This window comes from Triticum urartu, chromosome 6 (assembly GCF_003073215.2).
Source record: "Triticum urartu cultivar G1812 chromosome 6, Tu2.1, whole genome shotgun sequence".
Taxonomy (NCBI): Eukaryota; Viridiplantae; Streptophyta; class Magnoliopsida; order Poales; family Poaceae; genus Triticum; species Triticum urartu.
Genome location: NC_053027.1, coordinates 15,191,081 through 15,201,874, shown reverse-complemented (window position 1 = coordinate 15,201,874; position 10,794 = coordinate 15,191,081). Strand labels below are relative to the sequence as shown.

At 45.9% G+C, this 10,794-nt stretch overlaps 1 protein-coding gene and 1 pseudogene across 1 annotated transcript; both read right to left on the bottom strand.

The window, feature by feature from the left end:
- Positions 1–3,740: 3,740 nt before the first annotated feature.
- LOC125516661 lies at positions 3,741–6,507 on the bottom strand. The gene has a single exon (XM_048682017.1). It carries the CDS (start codon positions 6,426–6,428, stop codon positions 5,094–5,096), a length of 1,335 nt encoding a protein of 444 aa, XP_048537974.1. The 5' UTR covers positions 6,429–6,507; the 3' UTR covers positions 3,741–5,093.
- Positions 6,508–7,807: 1,300 nt separating this feature from the next.
- Positions 7,808–10,042, bottom strand: LOC125516265 (annotated as a pseudogene).
- Positions 10,043–10,794: the final 752 nt, after the last annotated feature.

The following is a 10,794-nucleotide window of genomic DNA, read 5'->3' as shown; positions in this document are numbered from 1 at the left end:
CAAAAATAATTTGGCCAAATAGTATTTTTAAAAAATTAGTTTTCCAAAAACCCCTGAATTGAGGTTTGCACTACAACACTACAGGAAACAGGAGATTTGCCGTCAGCATTTTGTGTTTTCTCTTTGCTGTCTGTGTTGTGTTTTTATTTACAGACGGCAAAGTGAGCTCTTTGCCGTCTGTAAATAAAAACAAAGACGGCAAAGATAAAACACAGCACACGGATCGATGACGTGGCATCATCATCCACCAGACATGTGCAGCCCACTCCCACCACTCTCTCTCCCTACAGCCCACCACGCCGCACCCAACCCCACACCATCCTCCGAGAAATCACGCTCGAGCACACACATGCACAGGAAAAAATCTCTCTCGTTACTAAAAAAAGGAAAAAAAATCTCTCTCTCTCTCTCTCCCGATTGCTCCCAGATCCAATCCCCTTCTTGGTTGCGACTCCGATCTGGCCGGCCGCCCGGCCAACATTCCCGGCCACCCAGCCGCCTGCACCACCCCTTCCCTCCCCGACTCCCCATGCTCCTGTACTTCCTCAACACAAACGGAGCAGCCTCCCTCGCCATGCTCTTGCTCTGCGCCATGGAGTGCCGCCAACACGCGGGCACCGTCATCAACGCCACATGCCTCCACTGGCCCAAGATGGAGTGCATCAACAGCGCCCCACCCCATCCGCTGCTCTCCCGGGCCACGCACGTCGCCGGGGCGCCCGCCTCCTCCTCCAGCCGTATCTCCCGTTCGTCCTGGAGGAGGTCACCTAGCGGGAATGCGGGATGTGTTCGTCAGCGCTGCTCCTCCTCTCTCCCTTCCCGTGCTCTCCTCTGCCCAATGGCCTCAAGCTCGCCGTTGCTGCTCGTCCTCTCTCCCATGGCCGCCTGCCTCGCGCCGCCGTCCGCTCCTGCTCTTGGCCCCAACCACCCGAGACGCGGCCACGCACGAACCACCAGGAGGCCACCCTGCCATGGGCGCCCCCGCTCGACCTCTTCGTGCTGCCGCCACAGGAGTTCTTCGCTGCCACGTCGCCGCTCACCGCCACGACGCCCCGAACTCCGGCCACGAGAGTCGCTCCGGTCACCGAACGAACAGGAAGAATAGCAAACTCAAAAAACAGAAAGAACAACAGTAGGACTAGCAGTAGGGCCGCACGTCATTTTCTTAATAAACAAATATTCATTGCCGTCTGTTATTTATCAGCCTGACGGCAAAGAGATAGTTTGACTGATGGCAAAGATGCTATTCTTTGCCGTCTCTTATTCTTTTGGCTGACAGCAAAATATGCTATTGGCTGACGGCAAAGTCTTTGCCGTCAGTGCAATGAATTTCTGACGGCAAAAGCAGCCTTTGCCGCCATCCTCTTTGCCGTCTATGTTTGCCGTCAGCCGGCTGACGGCAAACTCTTTGCCGTCTGTACTCGCCAGTCGGCAAACTACCTGATTCCTGTAGTGCAAGTACTTGATTTGGGGTATGAAAAATATTTCAAAGAGTATATTTGAATCCTAGTAGATATAGGACTCCCATAAACCTGTGCGCTAGCTCGAGCACATGATTCGCTTCCTCGCCGCCTTGCATCTTTCTCTCAATCGTGCTACTCCTTACTTCGCAAGTCTTGGACTCAAGAGTTTGCCGTGTGCTGCACTGAAACCGTGCACGGAGTATTTATACTGACAGTGCACGCGGAGTTTGGCCTCGCGCATGGAGATCAAACCATGCATCACTCATGGACAGATCAAACTCTGCATCACTTATGGACCCGACCCGTTCCCATCTTGAGTTTGGAGGGGCCAAAAGCTAAAAAAGTTTTTATGTAAGTCATCCTAATTTTTTCCCTTCACAATCTGGTTCAAAGCTGGGGGGGGGGGGGGGGGGGGGGGGGGGACAGCCCCCCAGCACAACACATAGCTCCGCCAGGGAAAATATCCAGTGCTACGGTTCGCTGCTACAAGATCTCCTCGTGCGTTGGATCTCCATGGGAGGGGCAGGATCAATTCACTAATCCTTTTACATACACCCCCTTTGTACATTCGTATCTTGCCAGGTCGAACATAGATTTTGTACTACTCAATCGAACATAGATTTTGTACTGAACTGAGCGTCTTGCTAGGTCGCTGCCAACATCAAGTGTAAATCAAAAGGGGCAGATTAAGCAAACTTGCACCAGATTATTAGGAGGGCATTGCAACTACATGTACAGAATTTGTTTCTGCAACAGATTTATTCACTGTAATGCAAAGAAGAGATCAGCCATGCTAATCCTTTTCCAGAATGAGCTGCTCGTTAAGTATAAGCAGAAGAAAATGTCTGAGATCAGCAGAACCTAGGGTCCCTGAATAGATGTGCACCAGTCCCTGAATTGCAGCATAACCTAGGGTCTTTTTTGTATATTTTTCAGAAGGAGGTCAGCATGCTCCATCTTGTCCCTAGAGTCCAGATCCAACGCACCGGACTGTTCTGGAGCAGGGGAGCATATGCTAGGCCGTATCACCAGATATGCACCCAGCTCCGCCATTGGGCAGAATGGTGGTTGATGATATCAAGAATGGAACCCGAGGAATTATATAGTGACATGGTCAGCGAGATTGAATGGTGATACAAGTCCTTTACAACCTGCACCTTCATTCATGAGCTGCATAATTTTAACTATAAAGCCCACAATCTAGCAAAATTATCAAAATTTGCCACGATTATTTTCGCTGATCGTGTTTTTATCATTGCACCACATATTCTATTTACATAGAGATTCAAGTTAACCTCAATGGATTAGTTAACTGACTGCCTGACACAGTTTCCGACTTTGTCTTCATTTTTCAAAGTACTCCCTCCAGATGCTCGGGGAGGACCCGTCTTAGTACACACCATATAAGGCCAACAGCTGTTCATGTGCAGCTCTCCAAAGGTTTTTCTCCATATCGCAAATGCGAGACAGAATGGATATTTAAGTGTGCAACAATATCCCCAAATAAAACCCTAGTTCTCACAACAGAAACTCAAAAGTCGATGCACAAAAAATGTCATCAGACGAGTACTCTCAAACTGAGCAACAAAAACAAAATTAGCATTGCATAGAAACAATTTTGCGGGGCATGATGGTTGTTGCAGCCTGCGAGCATATATTCGCAAATAAAGCTAAGCCGCTGATGAGAAGCTACTGGGCAAGTACTGTTTGTGAAACCGATGAAGGAACCTCACACACCCGTCTACTATATTGTTAGCACAAGGAATTTTGTTCTAAGAAAACCAAACACTACAGAGAAGCCATCATGGCTAGATCAACGTCATATAAAGAAAATATAAAGGAATACCTAATGCAAAATTAGTTCAATATCCTAGCTTAGCTTACAGAAGGCGCAACATATGAAGCATGTTTCCCAAGAATCCCATGAAGGCACAAAAGAGAAGAAAGTGATCACTGATCTATTTTAAGAAAAGAAAGTGATAAGAAAGTGATTTTGCAACAGAATTATTTAAGCTCAGCCCCGACGCTCTGAAAACATAAGAACTCATGTCATACATATGCTGGTGTGGTAAAGGAAATATTGATAAAATAGCTCTGGCTCTGGCTCTGGCTCTGAAGAGTCTAAGCTGAAGCATATGAAAAAATGGCTGAGATTGCCCCTTACTATGGCCCTAAGTCACAATTAAGTTTTACAAGCCAAAGCATGAGAAAACAGCAGAACAAAAATCTAGCTTGCAAATTTAAAATATGCTTTGACAAAAGGCATATGACTTATTTCATGATATCGAACAACTTTCTCTTGAGTTAAGGCAGATAACTTTTAAGCTATGCCACTAAAGAATAGGGACACCAAACAGAATATAGTCAGCTTCTCATATCCATCCATATATGAATGTTTGCAACAGAACCCTGAACATGACTCTGCAGCAGATACAGATGTCCCTGGATAGTATCTGGCTGCCACAAATTCAAAGAGAAGGCTGATTATTCATATCCTCGCCTATATAGATATATGAAGTGCAATATTCTTCAGCGGCAGGCTTCCTACTGCGATGTGCATTCTACTTTTCCACTGATTTTTCCTTTTTTTTGTAGGGGCAAACCTAACCCTGTTTCACTGAACCATGCAACTAAAAACACCAAACCGGAGTTTACAATCAAAGACAGAAGATTGCATTATGGCACTTGAGCAGAAACCAATACAATTAGTCAGGCATTGGTGCGCCAGTGTTTCATTCAAGAAACCATTTATAGAAGCCAACAAGATTATGCAAGACAAAGTATGTGGAGGCACATGGATAGTTTCCATCTTCTGTAAGTAAATGAGATGTCGACAAACAATCTAGGTGCTTCACAGTACTAAACTGCTAATGGATGACTGACTGAATGTAGGTCTGAAATAAAAAGTTGAGTACCCCAAATATTGAGCGATAAAGGAATTAGCATTGCATAGAAACAATTTGTGGGACACGACGGTTGCTGCAGCTCACAGGCATATATAACTGCAAACAAAGCTAAACTGCTGCTAAGAAGCTAGTGGGCAACTAATGTATGCGAAACCGACAAAGGGAACAGAGGAGTCATCATGGCTGTATCAATATCATATTAAGAAAGTGTAATGGAATACCTAGAGAATAATTACGCCCAGCTTAGCTTACATAAGGCACCACATATGTTCCATGTTTGCCTTGAACCCCATGAACGGCTTTGCCACATCATCCGGAAACAATAAAAGGAATGTTTCTCTGGAACTTCAGTAATCACCAATGTATTTTAGGATAATAAGGAAGTGATTTTTCAACAGAATTAGTTAAGCCCAGACAGAGTGTTCTGAAACCATAAGAACTCATGCCATACGGACGCGGGTGTGGTAAAGGAAATTATTGATAAAATAGAGATTGCACCTTGTACTATTTATGGCCCTAAGTCCTGATGAAAATTGAAAAGACGGAGCATGAGAAACAAAAATCCAGTTTGCAAATTGCAAATTTAGAATATGGTTTGACAAAAAGCATGTTGCTTATTTCATGATATCGAACAATTAGGTAAGGGGACTAACCAGTTTACAGCATAGAATGTAAACTTTGCTGTGCCATACACAGTTACACATTTTAACAGCAGGATCCTGGTTCAATCAAACATGAACCTAGTGGGTACTTCTCCTCGGCAAGCAGCCGCATAGTCTTCAGCAAGGTGCGGCGCAGCTTCAATGTGAGGGCGCACAAACTTCTTCACGAAAACATTCTCCGTCAAACCGACCGCGCAGATGTAGCTGTGATCACGATCTAGCAACCCATTTGCCTTGACAAACTTTAGAAGGTAGTGCCGGGGCCTGAGCCGGCCCTCCAGGCTGTAAGTGAGCACTATCGGGCGATGAGCAATGAGCGTTGGTTCCAACCCCACCTCAGACACCAGGAACTCGGACTTGCTCCGCAGCGTGTCCTTTGACCTCCTCAGCAGCATCGGAGCCTTAGACACAGCAATGCCCACCTCAGCAGCAGACCACCTGAGCGTGGTCTTCAAGTAGTCCACTTTGGCGGCAATCTTCTCCTCGCTTTGGAATGCGACAGCATACAGCGCTTGTCTGAACATCCCAGAGCCACGGGGAACGCCTATACCTTCGGCGCATGCCACCATCGCCCGGAGGCGCCCCGGGTTGGTGGTCAGGATCCCCCGCCTGTACATGACCAGCTCGACAATATCACAAGCAGCTAGCCCGCACTCGTGCAGGAACGCGACATTGGGCTTGATCATCTTATCGAGGTCCCGCGAGAGAAGATAGGAGGAGCGCTCGTACGCCCGGAGGAAGTTGTGGAAGGAGCCGAAGAGGGGATGGTAGTACTGCAGCTTGGAGACGATGTGTCTGGAGCGGAAGCACTCGGGGCCGAGGGAGACGAGGCGGGCGATCTCAGGACGCGAGAGGCCTATGCCGGCGAGCCCGACGGCCTTAGGGGCCAGTGTTCGGTCCACTTTGGCGCAGAGTAGCCGCGGGTCTTTGGCGACGGCGGCGGCGGCGTCGGCGCCGGAGAGGCCGAGGCCGGAGAGGAAGGCGAGCACGGCGTCGGGGTTGGCGGGCGACTTGAGGTGCGCGAGCTTCGGGGAGGCCTTGATGGCTTGGGCCTGGGTGAGGCCGCAGGTGGCGACGAGGTACTCCTCGACGGCGAAGCCACTGGGATTTGGGGGAATGGGGGCCGACGCGGTGGCGGAGAGGAGACGGCGGAGTGGGAAGATTGCAGAGGTGGATGGAGAAGAGAGGAGACGGGAAACGACGCAGCCTTGGAGCCGGAGCATGGCGCAGAAGCGGCGGTGGGGACGGCGGCGGCGGAGATATCTCCGATGGATTGCAATGGCAGCTCTGCCTCTGCGTGTCGTGGTCGTGGTTAAGTCAGAATGGGCCCAGCTTCTTTTTCTCTGTGTGCGTGGGGCTCTTTTTTTCTTTTGCGGGTAGGGGTTCATTTTTCTCATCCATTCTTCTTCCCTTGTTCTAAAATAAATCCATTTTCTCTCCTTTCCATGGTTTTATTTTTATTCACTTTACCTATGTCGCCTCCACATTTTTTTTTTGAGGGTTGTCGCCTCCCCATTTTTATTTAATTATTTTCTGTCATATACTCCCTCCGTCCCAAAATAAGTGTCTCAACTTTGTACTAACTCTAGTACAAATTTGTACTAAGCTCAAGACATTTATTTTGGGACGAAGGAAGTATTTTATTGCATTTTTTATATTTTCATTTTAGAATTTTTACTACAAACAATGTACTCCCTCCGTAAAGAAATATAAAAGTGTTTAGATCACTATTTTAGAAATCTAAACGCTCTTATATTTCTTTACGGAGGAAGTATCTCTTTTTCTTTGACACTGCTCATAAAAATGGAGTAAAACTTAGCATCTAACACAAAATGGAGTATTGCTACATTTTACCAGGCAGTACAGTAAGCATAGACTACTACCTCACATTGCCTCAACCCTTGCATCTCATCTGCAAGTTCAGCAAGTGCCTTAGCGAAGCACTAAAATCAAACATGTGCCAACAACAATTTCAAGGTAGGCAGGCCATGAAAACCGAGAGGTATTTTTCTTGGTGGTTGCTATGATTTCCATCCTCCTTCCTCCTTTGGTTTGATCGCCTGGGCTCTGCTTTTGCTAAGACCTGCACTTGCTCATTATATTTTTCTTACAGAACTACTTTATACTATCATGCACTTTTTATTTCATGCAACAACATATTGTGGTTGGATTTTGTAGTCAGTCTTTGGCAAAACATTAAGTAAATACAAGGAACTGAATATACGATTTCAGCTGCGGTAGAATAAAACTAAAGCAGAAGTAAATACAAGGAAGATGCTAAAGCAGACTAACTATAAGGAACATGCTGATAACACCAAATCACAAGTATCCTGTTTTATGAACAGTATAAAAAAGTGCATTTATATATCAGATAGTACTAGATATGGATACTCCTTTTTGGCATTGAAAGTAGTGGCTGCACCCACTTTCGGTGCACCCACGATGCACCTACGCAAGAAAACATATCAAAACATTTAGAAAAAATATGAAACTTTGTGAAAATGATCATCAATAAATGTTATGAGGGCTTGCAAAGTTTGGTGGTCAAATAATATTCGAGAAGCGCTCTACAAAAAAGACAAAATTGCAAAATCTGCTCAAACAGTGCACGTACATTTTGACTAACTTTCAGAGATTTTGTCTTTTTTGTAGAGAGCTCCTCGAATGTTATTTGACCATCAAATTTTGCAAGCCCCATTACATTTGTTGATGATCATTTCCACGAAGTTTCAGATTTTTTCGAAATATTTTGATATGTTTTCTTGCGTGGGTGCACCGAGAGTGGGTGTAGAAGAACCACTCTCGCATAGCATGACGTGGATGCTTGTTAAATCACTGAAGCTGGCATCTAAAACTATATAAACATAAATTGTTGTCAAACAACAAAATGTTGACTATACCAGATGGAAGGTACTGGTTTCAAAACGGATCACCTCATAGTAACGAGACAGAGGGTCATGATCTGGAGCACTCTCTATACCAAAATAAAACCCAAAAAGCATGTGCAGCCAAAAGGATGAGAAGTCCTGGGCATCTCAACATACAAAGGAGCACTAACAAAGAATCTGTAACAAGATGGCAAGCAGAAAACAGAAACACATAAAACAGAGGCAAAACATAACCATGACAATATAAAATTTCCACATGATATTGTTTCCAGTAGTTTGAAACTCTGGCAATTCTGCAGCTATGAACAGCTAACTTCAAGGTGTGAATTTAACTAATGACATGAAGCAATGAGAGAAAGAGAAGCCAGTGCAGTATTTCACTAACTAAATCAACCAATGACCAGAAGAAGCATATCTAAGTCGCATTAAAATACATGGATTTCTTACTAACAAAAGAATAAAGTCAGCAGGTAAAAAGAGGAGTAATTCTCAGAAATGAAATAAAAGGAGCAAGCAGAGTTCGAGGCTACATGCTCTTCTTGGTGGAAAGACAGCTTGGTTGGCCAATGTTCAGGAATCAAATTATCAGTTTCATAGGGAGTTAGCATTTAGCAATGACTAACTGGCATGTAACAGGCATACTACAGAAAACCAACTGATCTTAGGCAAAGAACGCCTAACAGCTTACATGCAGGGTGAAAACTATGTTGTGCCATACGCAGTAACCAATTTCCTTGGCCCATTTTTGGTTCATCTAAACAAGAAATTAGTTGGTATCTCCCCTTTGCAAGCGGTTGCATAGTCCTCAGCGAGGTGTGGTGCGGCTTTCTTGTAAGGGCATATGTACTTCTCCATGAAATACTTCTCAGGCCTATTGACTGCAGTATGGAAGCTCAGCTCGCGATCTACCAATCCATTTTCCTTGAGGAACTTGAGAACACAGTACCGGGGCCTGACCCGGCCCTCCAGGCTAAGACTGAGAATTATCGGCCGATGAGCGATGTACACCGGTTCCAACCCCATCTCAGATAACAGGAACTTGGACCTGCTCTTCAGAGATTCCTTTGAATTTTTCAGCACGCTAGGATGCTTGCGCACAGCAATTCTCACTTCGCCATCAGACCAGCTAAATGTATTCTTCAAGTACTCCAATCTGGCGGCGATCTTCTCCTCGCTGAGTAACGCGACAGCCTGCAGCGCTTGCCTGAGCATCCCAGAGCCGCGGGGCACGCCTAATCTTTCAGCAGATGCGACCATCACCCCGACGTGCTATGGGTTAGTGGTGAGCAACCTCGGCACACGTATACACAGCTTGGCAATATCACAATCACCTAGCCCGCACTCCCTCAGAAACGCAACATTGGGCCTGACAACCTTGTCGGGGTTCGAAAACAACAGGCGGGATGAGTGCTTGAGCAGCCGGAGGAAGTTGTGGAAGGAGCCCAAGAGGGGCAGGTAGTAGTGCAGCTTGGAGACTACGGATCTGCAGCGGAAGCCGCTGTGGGCGAGCGAGACGAGGCGGGCGATCTCAGGACTCGAGAGACCGAGGCCGGTGAGCCTGGTGACGACGGGGGCTAGGGTTTTGTCCACGCTGGCGCAGAGGAACTGCGGGTCTTTGGCGACAACGGCGGCGACATCGGCGCCGGAGAGGCCGAGGCCGGCGAGGAAGCCGAGGACGGCGTCGGGGTTGGCGGGGGACTTGAGGTGGGAGAGCTTCAAAGAAGCCTTGAGGGCTTGGGGACGGGTGAGGCCGCAGGTGTCAACCAGGTACTCCTCCACGGCGAAGCTACTACGTTTCAGAGAAATGGGGGGGCGACGAGGCGGCGGAGAGCAGTCGGCGAAGTGGGAATATGGCAGAGGTGGATGGAGAAGAGAGAGACGGGAAACGAAGCACTCGCGGAGGCGGAGCGCGGCGCAGGAGCGGCGGCCACGGCGGACGGCGGCGGCGGCGGCGGCAGAGATGTTTTTTTTTTCGATGGACTGCAAATACTACTGCGTGTCGTCGGGGTGAATGGGTTTTTTTTGAGTGGATTGGACCAGAGTTTGATGGGCCTGCGTGTGAATGGGTTCGTATCCACATTATTTTATTTCTCATCCGTTTTTCTGGTTCTCTTTATATTTTAATTTTCCCACTTTTTGGCCCACATCATTTATTTATTTATTTTATGTGAAATATGTTTTCTTTCATTCTTTGTTTTTTTTCCGCAAATAATTTCATTTTTGGATTTTTCACTATATACAATGTACTATCTTTTTCTTTACCGCTTGCTTACATAAATGGATATATTTTTTTCTATTATGTAATACTCCCTCCGTTCAAAAAAATTTATCTCTCAAATAAATGTATCTAGCATCAGGGAGAAGATTTTTCGGACGAAGGGGTAATAGATAATGGACGCATATATCTAGCGGTCGATCGCCAGGGAGGGAGGCACTGAATTTGTCGGTCAGCCGAGCTGCTCCCATCGATTGTTCGCCCAGGGAGAACCCCCATTGGCCCATAGGACCCAGTTTACTGTTTTATTTAATGTCGTGGACGAAAAAATATGTATCTTTCTTGTAAAAACAAAGAAAAAATGCCATGGTATTAGAAAAAATGCCATGTACCTAAGGGAAGACATCTTTTCATAATAAAAATGACCATTTCTTAATATAAAAATATCATCTCTTTAAAATAAAAAATGCCATCTCTTAATATAAAGTTTTCATCTCTTTAAAATAAAAAATGACATCTCTTAATAATTTTAAGCGCCATCTCTTAATAAATAAAAAATGTCATCTCTTAATCCAAAACGCCATCTCTTTAATATAAAAGAATGACATCTCTTAAAAACGTCATCTATTTCCTCGGTAACAGGCCAGGTGAACCAGTTCT

Coding starts and splice junctions, on each gene's coding strand:
- LOC125516661 (XM_048682017.1), bottom strand. CDS start 6,428: ATGAGAAAAATGAACCCCTACCCGCAAAAGAAAAAAAGAGCCCCACGC.